General features: G+C 50.0%; 1 protein-coding gene across 1 annotated transcript in view; it reads right to left on the reverse strand.

The window, feature by feature from the left end:
• LOC125437859 (PDZ and LIM domain protein 1-like) overlaps positions 1 to 16,123 on the reverse strand; it is a 44,294-nt gene that overhangs the window by 14,694 nt on the left and 13,477 nt on the right. The window contains exons 3-4 of the mRNA XM_048505886.1: positions 11,404 to 11,459; positions 6,162 to 6,246 (exon numbers count right to left, since the gene is read on the reverse strand). Coding sequence (XP_048361843.1) covers positions 6,162 to 6,246; positions 11,404 to 11,459 — 141 coding nt within the window. The remainder of the gene's footprint in view (positions 1 to 6,161; positions 6,247 to 11,403; positions 11,460 to 16,123) is intronic.

The raw sequence follows: 16,123 nt of genomic DNA on the forward strand, positions 1-16,123 counted from the left end.
TTTCAAGCATTTGTACCATATTAGATCTATTTAAATCAGTGGTTCTCAACCTGGGGGTCGAACATCCTTTTCACAGGGGTTGCCTAAGACTCTCTGCATCAGTGTTCTTCATCTGTAAAATGGATAAATGTTAGGGTTGGGGGTCACCACAACATGAGGAACTGTATTAAAGGGCCACGGCATTAGGAAGGTTGAGAACCACTGATTTAAATAATGAAAGATCTAATGCAGGAACACTGAAATACTGAAATAACAATCCCCTCTTTCCTCTCATGGCAGTGGCTGGAAGTGTCTCTGTGTGTGGGCAGCGGGGAGAGAGGATATCCGTTCTCGGACACGGCCCCCTTCTTCAGCAGAGTGTGGTCCAGGGAACTGCTTTGCCTCTTTCATGTGGGGGGGGGGCGATATTTTTGGAAAGGGGTTACAATGTTGATATAACTGCTATAACAGCAATATGGATGTAACGGTAATTTAAAGAGCTTTCACAAAGCCAGCAATCTTGCAATTGTGTGCCTTTAGGAGTGAGTTGATGGATGGAGTTAAGAGAACCAGGAAAAACAGAGTCCCAGAAGCAGACAAGCCACACAGCAGGCAGTGGGATGCATCCTCGTGAGTAAACAGAGAAATGTGAAGAGACCTCACTATGGCCCCACTGCCGGCGCAGAGCCCTGAGCAAAGTGTCCCATGCATAATCGGCCACAGACTAACCCTCACACCAGCCATAAATCTCAGCTCCCATTCAGTGGCGTAGCTACCAAGGAGCCGGGGGTGCGCGTTGCACTGGGTGCACGCCTGGGGGCCCCCCACAAAAAATTCAGGTTCGTTTGGGGTTTTTTTGCATTTTTTTTGTTTTTGGCCTGCAGGGGGCGCAGTGTTTAGGCTAGCAGCACCAAAATTTCAGGGATTTTTTGGGCAGACTCTCCTGATGATTCCACCCAAGTTAGGTGAGGTTTGGTTCAGGGGGTCCGAAGTTTTGGACTCCCAAAGGGGGTGCCCCCATTGTTTCTAATGGGAGCTAACAGGAGATGGGGGCTACACTTTGGGGTTCCATATCTTTGGACCCCCTGAACCAAACTTCACTAAACCTGGGTGGCATCATCAGGAGAGACTCCTGAAGATACCCTGCAATTTTGGTGCTGCTAGCTTAACAATTGCACCCCTAACAGCAGCCCCCCCCCCCCAAATTTCCCCAGATTCTCCTTTTAAATCCACCACCTTTGGCATGGACTTAAAGGGAGAATGTGAGGTCCCCAGTTTAAACATTGAAAGTGATGCTGTTTCAGGGTGGGGGAGAATTCCGCCCAAAACAGCATTACTTTCAATGTTGTTTAAACTTGGGACCCCAGATTCTCCCTTTAAGGTGGATTTAAAAGGAGAATCTGGGCTCCCTAGTTTAAACACCATTGAAAGTGATTGTCAGGATTTGGTGAGTGTGTGGTCTGTCCTTGGGAGGTGGCTGCCGGCTGCTTCTGGCTTTCTGCCTGGGTTGGGGATTTTCGCTTGTAGGTTGTCTCCACTTGCCTGTGGGAAACTGTGCTTTGTTTATTCTGTATTGCTTTGAGTATTGGCTTTGTTTATTCTGTATTGGAGGGAATGTGATAGGCCACTGTGTAAAATCTTCTATCAGAGGTCTGAGGCTCTCAGACCTCGCATTGCCTATGATTGCCAGCACAATAAATAACTGAGAACAGTTACTTTGGCCTGGACTTTGCTAGTTCGTTACAGTGATGCTGTTTGTGGGTGGATTCCACCATCACTTTCAATGTTGTTTAAACGAGGGACCCCAGATTCTCCTTTTAAATCCCCCTTAAAGGAAGACTCTGGGGTCTCCAGTTTAAACAACATTAAAAGTGACGGTGTTTTTTTTTGGGGGGGGGGGATCCACCCCCAAACAGCATCACTTTCAATGGTGTTTAAACTAGGGACCCGAAATTCTTCCTTTAAGGTGGGCGCCACAGGTTGAGGGAGGGCGCAGACCCTCCGGAGCCAGAGCCCGTGCCAGCATGCCGGCTCAACCCCTTCCAGCCTGCTCAGCAGTAGACCTGGGCCCCTTCCAGTCTTCCCAAGCAGTAGACCTGGGCCCCTTGCTGCCTGCCCAGCGGTAGACCTGGGCGCACCTCTGTGAGATCGGCAGATGGCTTGATTTCTCTCCCCCATCCACTGTATCTAGGGAAAATGGAGCAAGGGTGTGTGTGGAAAACTCAGATTATGCCCTGGGCTCCATTTTCCCTAGATCTGCCTCTGTTCCACCCTCCTGGGGTCCCTGCAGGCCCTGGGGAAAGCAGGAGCCGGCAGCAGTGATGCACAGGGGGCGGGGTTACGCAATGTGTGGGGGCGGGGCTACATGACCCCACTGGGGGAGGCAGAGCACCATGGAGGGTTGGGGTGGAAAACAAAGAGTGTGCACCGGGCGCAGTATGGCCCAGCTACGCCTCTGGCGGCCGCCCATTGGGGGGAGGGGTACACGCAAAACTCAGATTTTGCACCAGGCTCCATTTTCCCTAGCTACGCCTCTGCTCCCATTTACACAAGATCTTGTATCAAACAGCCAACTACTGAGGTCAGATCGTACATGTGCGCTTGCTTATCCACCCACAGAGAGACCTTCCTGCCTCCAACCTCCTTCTAAATGCCATTCTGACCCACAAAATGCAGGCCACGAGTATCAGCAGCTGAAGGACCAGGCTTAAAATATCTCCAACAAAGCAAGTAAAACAGATGCGAAGAAATTATCTACAATCTCCCTAACAAGATAGCTCTAAAGCACATTTTTGTTATTTCTGTCCTCTATATGAAGCATTCACACCCACAAATGCATGCCGGCACCCCTCCCCCCAGTGAAAATCAGGCAGGATGATGTACTGAATTTAACATCCTTCAACAGTAGGAGAAATGAAACAGCTGAGCCCACGCTCCAAAACCTCTCAGTCATTTCCTTCCTGTGGGAGCAGAAGGGCCAAAGCAACAACGAATGGCCCCGGACTTTAGATTCCCGGCTCTCCAACATGCCTCACTGTGAACTGCATTTTCCAAAAGGCCTCTCCGGTTCTCCAATCCTTCGGTGGCAAAGAAACAAGGCTGCTCATCTTTCCGGGCTCCTGACCTGCCAGCTGCCTCTCCACCCACACACCTGGCATCGGAGCTGATCCACGTAGGCAAGTGTGCCACTCACTCTGGCAGAAGTCCCCGACATGGTGCCTGGGGGCGGGGCGATGCTGTGGCAGCCACCAAGTCTCTTCAGAAGTGGGAGGGGCCAGGCAGGGTCTCTTCCCAGCAGGGTTTATGATTGCTACGCACTGTTGCTTTGGCAGCAGCTGCCGCCACAGGACAAAGAAAGCCTCTTCAGCAGGGGGTGAAGCGGGGGCCCACTGCTCCTGTGCCGCCTAAGGGGTTCCATGCAAAGCCCTGATTCGGGCCATCCAGCGAGGAAGGCCACGTGGCTCTTGCTCCCATACAAATCAGCTGCTTGTGCCATTTTAGTGCACTTCCTCTGAGGCAGCAGCCCAAGGACGGAACGCCTTTGTCATTGTCTGAATCCAACCATACTCACCCCTACAGACTAAAACCGAAAGAGGAGGGAAGCGTGCCTCGGCCTCTGCATAAACCGGCAGATTTTGTGGCTGCCTCCTCCTGAGTCCGACCCTTGGTCTGTTGGCAGCGGCTCTCCAAGATTTCAGGGGAGGGTCTTCCACATCACCTTCTACCTGATTTTTGTAGCTGGAAATGCTGGGGGTTGATCCTGGGATCATCTTTATGCCAAGCTAACAATGAGCCACAGCATCACCCTATTGTAGAATCTGGGGGTGGAGTCCAACAGCGAAAGAACAGGCGGCCGTTTGCGTCAGATGATGCGGCTTCAGGTCTACAGACTCACTCTCTTGCCGATTATCTCTGAGGCACAGCTCTGGTCTCCAGCAGAATGCCCTAAATTTAACTGCCCTATCAGCAGGGCCAAAGTATCCCAAGCGGAAGTTGATTAACAAGAGATATGCACCAGTCTTCCAGCAAGAGTAAACTCCAAGTCATCACAGGGAGACAGGGAGGTTGCAGAGAAGCTGAATGAATTCTTTGCGTCTGTCTTCACCCAAGAGGAGGTGAGGAAAATTCCTGCACCTGAACCAAGATTCTTAGGAGGAGAATCTGAGGAACTAGCGAAGATAGTGGTAGACAAGGAAGAGGTTCTGGCAGCCATTGATAAACTAAATGCTACCAAATCCCCTGGCCCAGATTGCATTCACCCAAGAGTTCTCAAGGAGCTCAAGCATGAAATTGCTGATCTTCTCACTTTAATATGCAACTTATCACTGAAATCTGCCTCCATCCCTGAAGACTGGAAGATGGCCAATGTCACACCAATCTTTAAGAAAGGATCTAGGGGGGACCCAGGAAATTACAGGCCACTCAGTTTGATATCTGTTCCTGGTAAATTAGTAGAATATGTCGTTAAAGATAAAATTATAAAACATGTAGAAAAGCAAGACCTGCTGAGGAAGAGTCAGCATGGCTTTTGCAGAGGCAAGTCCTGCCTTACAAACTTACTAGAGTTCTTTGAGGGTGTAAACAAGCATGTGGATAAGGGGGAACCAGTGGGCATTGTCTGCTTGGATTTCCAAAAGGCTTTTGACAAAGTTCCTCATCAGAGACCATTGAGAAAACTCAGCAATGAAGGAATAAGACGGGAAGTCCTCCTATGGATTTAAAACTGGTTGAGGAACAGGAAACAAAGGGTGGGTGTAAATGGGAAGTTCTTGCAATGGAGAGATGTAAGGAGTGTTGTCCCCCAAGGATCCATTTTGGGACCAGTGCTCTTTAACCTATTCATAAATTACTTGGAAGTAGGGGTGGGTGGCATGGTGGCCAAGTTTGCAGATGATACCAAATTATGTAGGGTGGTTAGCACCACAAAGAATTGCGAAGAGCTCCAAGCGGACCTTGATAAATTAGGTGAGTGGGCTTAGAAATGGCAAATGCAGTTCAATGTAGCAAAATGCAAAGTGATGCACATAGGGGCAAAAAATCCAAACTTCACATACCCGCTACTTCTGAGGTCCAGTACTTATCAGTCACAGACCAGGAAACTGAAGCGTCTTGATTGATAGTTCCATGGGAATGTCAACTCAATGCATGGCAGCTGTGAAAAAGGCAAACTCTATGCTAGGGATAATTAGGAAAGGAGTTGATAATAAAACTGCAAGGATTGTCATGCCCTTATATAAAGCCGTGGTGCGACCGCACTTGGAGTGCTGTGTTCAGTTCTGGTCGCCACATCTCAAAAAGGATATTGAAGAGATAGAAAAAGTGCAGGGAAGGGCAACGTGGATGATTGAGGGATTGGAGTACCTTCCTGATGAGGAGAGGCTGCAGAGTTTGGGACTCTTTAGTTTGGAGAGGAGACGGCTGAGGGGGGGATATGATTGAAGTCTAAAAATTATGCATGGGGTAGAAAATGTTGACAGAGAGAAACTTTTCTCTCTTTCTCACAATACTAGAACCAGGGGGCATTCATTGAAAATGCTGGGGGGAAGAATTAGGACTAATAAAAGGAAACACCTCTTCACACAACGTGTGATTGGTGTTTGGAATATGCTGCCACAGGAGGTGGTGATGGCCACTAACCTGGATAGCTTTAAAAGGGGCTTGGACAGATTTATGGAGGAGAAGTCGATCTCTGGCTACCAATCTTGATCCTCCTTGATCTGAGGTTGCAAATGCCTGAGCAGACCAGGTGCTTGGGAGCAGCAGCAGCAGCAGCAGCCCATTGCTTTCACATCCTGCACGTGAGCTCCCAAAGGCACCTGGTGGGCCACTGCGAGTAGCAGAGAGCTGGACGAGATGGACTCTGGTCTGATCCAGCTGGCTCTTTCTGATGTTCTTATCCCACTCCCTCAAGTAACAGAGCCTGAGAAGGACTGAAAAGTGTTTGTGATTTACTTTGATTCACCTTGCTCTTCAGGCTCTCTGCTGGATGCTACAGGACCAATAGAACATGAAATGAAGAAGTACAGGAATCTACTTCAGATTCACCAGCTGCATGAGTTGGCCCAGAGTTCTTCTGTAATCACTCCCAAGCAGCAGTTCCAAGAGAGGAATTTGTGCTGCCTCCAAGAGAGTACAGGGCAAAAGCTAGCAAGAACGAACAGAGCATAATTTTTGCTACTTACCTGTTGCTGGGAAGCCAAGTTCATCTTGTACGGATTGGTTTTCCCTTCTTCAGTAACCAAAGGAGACCAGATTTTTGATTCAGTTCTGAAAAATGGAATATCTGGTGGTGAATTCTATTTTCTTTTTTAAATAGATCTTTATTAAGTAACAATCAGCTGTACATATTCATTCATCAATCAGTTGTAAATATCCATACATTGTCTGACATACAATTTATACATAACTTAAAAAGGGAGCATATCACAGTCATCTAGTATATTATATCCATATGACCTTTTCCTGGATTGCTCGTTAACTCCCTCCCTCCGACTTTCCTCCCTCCCTCGACCCCAACCCTTTAACCCTCCCCTTTGACTTCCCCTCTTTCTCCTTAAAATAATTCATCTAGTTTAACGACTTAAATTCTACTCTATTAAGTATAGCCTATTCGTATATTTACAGAAGAATTACAGATATTTCTTAATCTAAACTTAACTTCACCCAAAGCATAAAAAGAAAAGAAAAGTTAGGATTTTTTAATATTTCACTGGAGATATTTCAATATTATGTCTGTTTGACTAGTTAATTGTCCATGGTAGCCGGCATAATTCTCAGCAGGCAGCCCCTTAACCTGAAAGGAAAGTCTATCCATTATGCACAGAGTTTGCACTTTCTCCCTCCACTCTTCCATCGTGGGCAGCTGCTCTGTTCTCCAGTGTCTCGCTACCACAATCCTCACTGCTGCAAATAAGTGGAATAATAAATGTTTATAATTTACAGAAATTTTCTCTTCCATGAATGACGGGCCTAACAGGTAAGTAATTGCATTTTTCTTTATATTAACTTCGAAGATTTTTGTTATTTGTTTGTGAATATCACCCCAAAACTTTTTTATCCTTTTGCAGGTCCACCATACTATTTTCATATTACACTTGTCACAGGTTTAATAGATATACTTGCTCTCAGAGAAATCTGCAAATGGAATGACAGCAGCAAAATCCAGCTTCAACTTTTGGGTGGTCAAGGACGCTACCTGCAAACTGTGACACGTTCATATCCAGGACTTCTTCAGGGTAAAGTTTCCAGTGGTGATTCAGTGATTTCTGCCTAGAGAGCACCAGCTTCCTTGATCCTCCCAACTGGTTGCCCCAGATGCACCAGCCATCCTGTTCCTGGGGGAGAGGGGCCAGCCAGACCCTCCTTCCTGTTTTAACAGGTGTGTTGTTTTTTAAAGGTGATTTTAATGTCTATTTAACTCTTCACTGCCTTGAGGTCTTAACTGGGTAGACAGACATGATTTTCAACATTTTACGATTTAATGTTTTAATTAAATAAATAGACCTGGCATTACATTTCAGTGACCAGCACAACTATCATAGAAGCAAAAGGATGTGCTCATTTTATACAATGAAAGTGCTGAATCTCAGCTGAAAACTAAATGACAACTATGGTTTACCAATGATGCGGCAGCCCCTCCCAATGAAAATGTCCCCAGGTTAAAAGGCTTTGGGGTTCTCTTGTATCCAGCCCGCCCCCTGGCTGTTCAGGAACGCTTTGTGTCAGATCTGAACGACAGTCAAGTTGCTGCCTTTTGTAGAAACAGCAAATCTGCCCCAGTTACTTCTGTCTTAGAGGGATCCCTTGGGGATGGGGCGGTATACAAATCTAAACAATAAAATAAATAAATAAATCCAGATCAGATTCCAGCAGCACGTTCTGTGTGGGGCGGCTGTCTTTGAAAAGCACACAGAAAGTGCAACAGACTCAGAATGGAGGCACCAGCATTAATGTTGACAGCAAGGAGACCCTTGCAGCTTATTTCTCCCATCCTGTATCGTTCTCCTGCATTGCTCACAACGTGACTGTGGCTAGGATGAGGAGCTAACCAATAAAGAAAAGCATGATTTGCATTTAAAGTTGAGGCTTTGAAGAGGAAAGCCCTAGAAGGTAAAATGGATGTTAAACTTCAAAAAAGAGATAACTTTCCAACTATGGGAAACATTATGGACTAAAAATATCAAACTTACCGCAAGTCAAATGTTAAAAGAGAATTGGTATAAATGTTTTTCAGATGGTATATAACCCCTGAAGTGATCAAGAAGAGGACTAAACAAAATGATGGCCTTTGCTGGAGATTGGGCCATGAAGAGGTTGGGTCCTTCTTCCATATGTGGTGGACTTGCCCCTGACACTTCTGGTCCAATGGGGAAAGGGATGTTTCCGTTGTCCTGTGCGGGCAGGAGGCCCGGTGGCTGTTGCTCTACCTATTGCCGACCTCGGGGCGCCTTAGCGCCAAACTAACTCTTTCTCACATTCTTTGGGGAAGTGGGAGGGGGATCAACTTCTGGATAAAGGGGACAGCGAAAGCCAGGTTCGCAGAACTGGCTGTAACAAGCTGGGTGCTTTGTTGCCTACCAATAAATGCTGCTAAATCAACAATATTTATTGCTTCCATTTATTGCTTCCAAGTCCGAGACCTCACACTCTGGGAGTGGCACGGCAGCAGGGCTAGACTCGCAGTCAGCTGCCTGGACTTGTGGATGGGGCTGTCAGTAGGTAACAAGCTCAACATGAGTCAACAGGGTGACGTGTCAGCTAAGGAAGGCAAAGTGATTTGGGGCTGCATCAATAGGAGCATAGTTGGTCAGACCTCACCTGGAATGCTGTGTCCAGTTCTGGGCATCACAAGGATATCAAGAAGGATATTGACAAGCTGGAACAAGTCAAGAGGAGGGTAGCCAAAATGGCAAAAGGTCTAAATTCCATATTTAAGAGGAGCAGCTTAGGGAGCTGGGTATGTTTACTCTGGAGAAGAGAAGGTTAAGGGATGGTATGATGATAGCCATGTTTAAATATTTGAAAGGATATCATGTTGAAGATGGAGTGAGCTTGTTTTCTGTTGCTCCAAAGACTAGGACAAGGAGTAACAAATTCTTGATGCAGGAAAAGAGATTTCACCTAAACATCAGAAAGAACTTTCTGACCATCAGGGCTGTTCGACAGTGAAATTCGCGGTCTTCAAGGGTAGTGGAATCTGTTTGGAGGTTTTTAAACCAAGGCTGGGTGGCCATCTGTTTGCTTTGGTGGTGTGTTCCTGCACGGCAGGGGGTTGGGCTGGATGGCCTTGGTGGACTCTTCCAACTCCACGATTCTATATTCCAGCCCTGAGTCCCTTCCTATGCCTGAGTTCTTTGTGCCACAGAAATAAGGGCTCAAGATTGGCTGTCTTTCAACTTAAGGGAATTTTTGACACCACCTTTTTAATGCACGCAAAATGTGGAGGTCATAGCTATAAAGAAGAATTCCAGGGCTGAACAAGACTTGAAAGGGACTGGTTGTTGTGGGCTTTCCGGGCTGTGTTACCACACTTCTCTGTGTGATACACCTCTGAAGATGCCAGTCACAGATGCAGGCGAAATGTTAGGAACAAGATCTACCAGACCACGGCCACACAGCCCGGAAAGCCCACAACAACCAGTTGAGTCCGGCTGTGAAAGCCTTTGACAATACACTTCAAAGGGAATTTTAGCAGATGCTGTGATGACTGTTCCCCTGGCACACCTGATGTTCATGAAGCCTGGTGTTTTATCATGAGCCAGTAGCTGCTCTCTTCTTGTACTTCTTGTTCTCTGCCCATGTTCAGAGACTTCGTGTCTCCAGGCTTCTCTCTCTCTTTTAAACTCTACTGCTGTCCTACGAGGACGTCTGAGGATTGCTGCGTTTGCTGTGACCAAGAGACATGGCAGGTGCTGCTTCTGTTGTCCCAGCACGACGACTGGCACAGGCTACAGCGGCCTTTTCTAAGCAAGGCGGTTTCCATTCGTCCCACCTGGTCCTTCTACAGACATGATCCACCTGGCCGGGGGCAACTTTGGTGTCACGCTGAGCTGGATTCCTTTGAATGAGGCAGCCTGTGAGGCATTTCAACCCTGTCGGCCTTAATACGGAAGGAACAAAGAGCGCACAGAGGATTTCAAAGGGTGGCTTACCCGGGGATAAAAATGGAACGGGCAAAGCCACGCATGGCTCTCCATTTCAGCCCCGCTAGAAGCTATCCAGTGTCAAACAAGGAAGCAAAATGCCCCACGGGGTGACCTCTGTGGTCCGTAAGGACAAGGTTTCCTTTTGTTTCCTGGTCAGCAGGTGGTACAAAATGCTTCCCTGCCTCAAATAACAATCCAATTAGGATGAGTGGTCAGAGGGGGTGTAAGGGGTGTCCCTCTCCCTGGAGGAGCCTCTCGGGATCCCGTCACGCTGTGCTGCCCAGGATCCAACTCCGGAGAGGGGCCGTGGCTCAGTGGCAGAGCCGCTGCTGGACATGCAGAAGGCCCCAGGCTCAACCCCCAGCATCTCCACTGGAAGAAGTGTAAAGTCGTAGGTGACGTGAAAGACTGAGACTTTGGAGAGCAGAGCTTCCCAGGTTCCATCCCCAGCAATCTCCAGTTTAAAAAATCAACTGCCAGGTGGTGTGAAAGGCCTCTCTCTTCCCGAGACACTGGAGAGGAGCTGCCTGCCTGAGCAGGCATTGATAGCTCAATGGCAGCATTGCATGTTTAACATGCAGTCCGATTGAGCAGCAAATCCACCGCGGCATCTCCTGGAGAAAAGGAGTGTGCAGATCAATCCCCACCTCACCATTTTCAAGACAAAAACTGCCCTCCCCCCCCCCTTCTCATCTGCTCTTCACCCTGCAAGAGGGAGAAAAATGCAAGGACTTCTATTTTACTTTTAGAAGTCAGAAGATTGCACGGTGGGAGGCAAAATGTGTTTTCCCTGAAGCACTTGAAAAGGACACCTGAAGTGACTGGCACACGTGAGTCAGCGTGGAGAAGGCTGAACTGCAAGGCGATGGCTTGGCCCAGGGAGCAGACTTCCAGCTTTGAGACGGGCAAAAGAGCACGGCTGCTTAGCCTGCCATCCTGTGCACTTCTGCCGGCCTCCCTTCTTCTTCAGCTTGAGAGCTGTGTCTCAGGCTTGGAGGACAACTACATGCAGCAACCTCCCAGCTGTATTCAGAAAGGCAAAGAAAGACTTGTATGCAAACTACAGAAGAGCATCTATGGATTCAAACAAGCAGTCAAAGCTTAGGACACAAAACTGGGTGAGAGACCACGTTAAGCAAACTTAAAGAAGTAAATGTGATCCCTGCCTATACATCCCTGCCTATTGACCACAAAAATGGGACTTATATATTTGCATACACACACACACACACACACACGCCAAGCTCGGTGGCTGGCTCCCTATCTTTTCCAAACCAACCTGGCCACAGTGATCCATGCTACAGTCACCTCCCGGTTAGACAACTGTAACTCGCTCTATGCGGGCCTTCCCTTGCGGTTGAAACTGGTCCAGCATGCAGCAGCGGCACAGCTTCTCGCAGGATGCTCTATATGGGACCGTATCTCCCACGTGCTGTGCCGTCTGCACTGGCTCCCAGTTGAATGCCAGATCACCTTCAAGGTGTTGGTACTGACCTTTGAGGCACTCCGCGGGACCGTCTCCTCCCCTATGTCCCATCTCAGCCTTTGCATTCTGCAGAGGCCAATTTGCTGGTGGTCCCTGGCCCCATTAGGATGCAGCTCCACTCCACTCCTCCACTCAGGCCAGGGCCTTTAGTGCCTGGGCCCCAGCCTGGTGGAACACTCTGCCTCGATCCACCTGGGCCCAGTGGGACTTTGAGAAGTTCTGTGGGGCCTGCAAGACAGGGTTGTTCCACTGGGCCTTCAGGGGAGAGAGCCGCTGATAGGTGCCGTCCCCTACACTTAGGGATTATGATCATCTACTGCTTACGAGACAAAGAGATGCTCATCATCTGATAGTTGTGTAGGAGAGTCTCTCGATAATACTCTGAAATGTTGGTGCGGAGGGAGGGGGAGGGGAGGGAGAGATGGCATGCAAGGGAGGGGAGGGAATGAGGGCTGGCATGCAAGAGAGGGGAGGGAAGGGGACCCGGCATCTGGACATAATCCACCCACCCTAGCAGAGGGAGGGGGAGGGGAGGCATGCAGGGGAGGGGAGGGGTTGGTTTTAAAAATGTAATGTTTTAACTGAAAGGTTATATTGTACACCACCCAGAGCCCTTCGGGGGTGGGCGGTTTAATAAATATAAATGAGTGAGTGAGTGAGCGAGCGAGCGAGCGAGCGAGCGAGCGAGCGAGCGAATAATGTTGATGACCTGATTGTAGCATATGAAAATCCAGGTGACAGCAAAGAAATAATGAATCATCTGAACAAACAAGTTGAAATCAAGAAACTAAACAACATTTCACACTATCCAAGTACAGAGGGGGATAAGATGGAAGCTTTCTCATCAACCAACAGCAAAAGATTAAAGAACTGATAAAGTTTCTGTGATAGGAAGAAGCCAACCCAGCACCAATCCCCATGGAAGTGAGCTACGTGAAGCAGCAAGACAACACCCACAAACTGCCTGCTAAGAATGTATAACATGAAGTTTTGGATAAGCTTCTTTACACTGACCACACCAGACATTAGTTGAACAGAAGGTTTGCACAGATGAAGAGATGCTAGTTTGAAAAGGGCAACAAAACGCGTGTTCTGTTTTGATATGAAGATCCTGCGGTAGTCATAAGTGTGATCAAGTTCCTTCAGGAATCCCACGTGAAGGCTCACACAAGTGAAGCTGATCGATGAAACTAACCATCAATAAATGGGAGATATATAGTAGAAGCAACACACTGCATACCAAACAAGATGATTTATTCCAAAATAGTGTGTGACATTATTTTTATCTCTCTCTCTCTCTCTCTCTCTCTCTCTCTCTCTCTCTCTCTCTCTCACACACACACACACACACACACACACACACACACACACACACAACCTGGTATGGGTGGACACACACACACACACACACACACACACACACACACACACACACACATTCTTTGAACTATATCCAACAACATTATTCAGGATTGATAACTTCTTCCTGATTTACATTGTATATAGTGTTCGTTATACTTTCCCTTTAAGAAGATTGGAGTCCGCTCCTTCAGGTTTTATAGACGGAAAGAGAATCTGAAGTGGATGTAGAGATTCAGTGCAAATCGAAGAATCTGTTAAGGGATCATGCGTGCAAATGGGAATATTGCGATGTATAGACATGTATGTATGTTTATCATGTTATAGTGTTGTTGTGTAGCACTTTTTGTTCACTTTGTGTTCACTTTTGTGTGTCTTTATTCATGTATGATTTTTGCACGCATACACTTAGTAAAAAGTTGAGTGGCAGAGTGCAATGCGCTTTGTTTTCAATTACCTGATTGTGACATTGCACTCGCATCGGTTTTGTTCCCAAGTAAGAAAGGACAAAGCAGTATTATACAGCACAGAAGATGACTGCGTATCAGTAGAGCAGGATTATCATGAAACCCTGTGGCTACACCAGCTACCGGCTGGCCCAGGGACAATCGTATCTCACAAGAACAATGAGAGCAGCATATCCCTATCTAAGCAGGAAGATCTAAATATGCGCACCAAGCATATTGACATAAAGCATCACCCGGTGGGAAGACGCTATCAAGCTAACGTACTCCCCAGCAGGAGAAATTACTGCAGACGTTCCTTCCTAGAATTCGATTTGAGGGTCTAAGAAACAAGATTGATATGACAGACTGTGTCAAGGGGGTGTTGGAAGTGAAGGATTCTGAGCTGTCTGTTAAGTCAGAGGGATCGAAGCACTGGGCATCCTTTCTCTACTGCTCTGACACTATTCCATTTGACATGTAGACTGATGCTCTCAGGGAAACTTGCTTCCTTCCTCGTTCCCAGACCTCCATTGGCACACACATTTTTTGCGTTGTTTTTCTCCCCGTCTAGCAGCCTTGAGGGCAGGGCCCAGGCCCTGTCTCTCCCCCCATCCCAGTTAGTTAGAATAGACTAGGAAACTATATTCATCCTATCCAGAAGTGGAGTTCCTATCATAAATCAAGTATATCAGATTTGATAGATAAAAGGGTTTAAATAATTTTGTTCCTGGCACACACAGACACTAGATCAGCTTTGAGATGTACAATACTTTTTGAGAACTCTGCTAAATTATCCTATTTTATACGAAACAAATTCTAACACCAAGAGCAGAGCAGCCAGAACACTGAACTAAACATGACCTCTGCTTTGGAGGCAAGCGGCTCCCTGGAATATCCCCAGTTGCAGACAACAGTGACACACTGAACAGGCATCCCCCCTAACGACTGTGAGTCAAGCACCAGAGGGTCTGATTGCATCTCCATATATAGGTAGAGAAGGACATGCTGGGACTGCACAGATTTTTCTCAGGGCTGAAGGGAATTCTCAGGAAAGTGAGGGGGGTGGGGGCCGGGCCGGGCCAGAGTGAGTCATCAGAATTCAAGAAATTCCCAGCTTATGTAAAACAAAGGGAGGCTCTATTTGGGGTTCCCGGTGCTGGACCCACTCGGCTGGCCCCTGAATCCACTGGCTTTCCTCGGAAACAGAATATGTCTCAACCACTTCTCTCACAAATAGAGTCTGGCTGTACCGTTTGTTTTTATCTTGCACCCTTCCAGGGTGTGGAGTTGTGTGTAAGTGTGTTTTGAACTTCAATTCTACTTTGGGCCACTGTGTCCTTTGCAAATTCTTCACTATCACAGAAATAGCAGTGCGAAACCTCACATCCACACACACACAGTGTGTAACAGGCTTCCCGCTGTGATACACCTCTGAAGATGCCAGCCACAGATGCAGGCGAAACGTTCACCAGACCACGGCCACACAGCCCGGAAAACCCACCACATCCAACAGGCAAAGCCTGTTTCTGGGCAGAGATTTTGCCTCCGTTCAGCAGCTATGTCTGCGATAGTGAAGAATTTGCAAAGGATGTGCTGCGGCTCCTCCCAGCTCCGACTGCTGCGCGGTGCCTCACAGACACAGATTAGCCCGATTCATGCAACAGCTGGGTGACCTTGGGCTCTTTGGAGCACTCTCAGCCCCACCCATCTCACTTGTGAGTGGGGAAGGGAAAGAAGTGTCAAACTCCCCGTTCAGACAATAACTTGCTTGATGGGTTCAAGGATTTTTTGGATGACATGACAGTAACAGCAAAAGACAGTTCTGGTGGGGGGGGGGGGGGGGGGGGAACGGCGGGGGGGGGTGGTGGGGGGGGGGGGGGGGTTGGGAGGTGTGTTGGGGGTTGGTGGGGGGGGGGGGGGGGGGGGGGAGGGGGGGGTTGGGGGGGGGGGCGGGGCGGGGGGGGGGGGGGTTGGGGGGGGGGAGGGGTGGGGGGAGGGGGGGGGTGGGGGGGGGGGGGTGGGGGGGGGGGGGGGTGGGGGGGGGGGGGGGTGGGGGGGGGGGGGTGGTGGGGGGGGGGGTTGGGGGGGGGGGGGGGGGGGAGGGGGGGGGGGTGGGGGGGGGGGGGGGGGGGGGGGGGGGGGGGTGGGGGGGGGGGGGGGGGGGGGGGGGGGGGGGTGGGGGGGGGGGGGGGTGGGGGGGGGGGGGGGTGGGGGGGGGGGGGGGTGGGGGGGGGGGGGGGTGGGGGGGGGGGGGGGTGGGGGGGGGGGGGGGTGGGGGGGGGGGGGGGTGGGGGGGGGGGGGGGTGGGGGGGGGGGGGGGTGGGGGGGGGGGGGGGTGGGGGGGGGGGGGGGTGGGGGGGGGGGGGGGTGGGGGGGGGGGGGGGTGGGGGGGGGGGGGGGTGGGGGGGGGGGGGGGTGGGGGGGGGGGGGGGTGGGGGGGGGGGGGGGTGGGGGGGGGGGGGGGTGGGGGGGGGGGGGGGTGGGGGGGGGGGGGGGTGGGGGGGGGGGGGGGTGGGGGGGGGGGGGGGTGGGGGGGGGGGGGGGTGGGGGGGGGGGGGGGTGGGGGGGGGGGGGGGTGGGGGGGGGGGGGGGTGGGGGGGGGGGGGGGTGGGGGGGGGGGGGGGTGGGGGGGGGGGGGGGTGGGGGGGGGGGGGGGTGGGGGGGGGGGGGGGTGGGGGGGGGGGGGGGTGGGGGGGGGGGGGGGTGGG

The sequence above is a fragment of the Sphaerodactylus townsendi genome, linkage group LG08, assembly GCF_021028975.2.
Source record: "Sphaerodactylus townsendi isolate TG3544 linkage group LG08, MPM_Stown_v2.3, whole genome shotgun sequence".
In the NCBI taxonomy this organism is placed as follows: domain Eukaryota; kingdom Metazoa; phylum Chordata; class Lepidosauria; order Squamata; family Sphaerodactylidae; genus Sphaerodactylus; species Sphaerodactylus townsendi.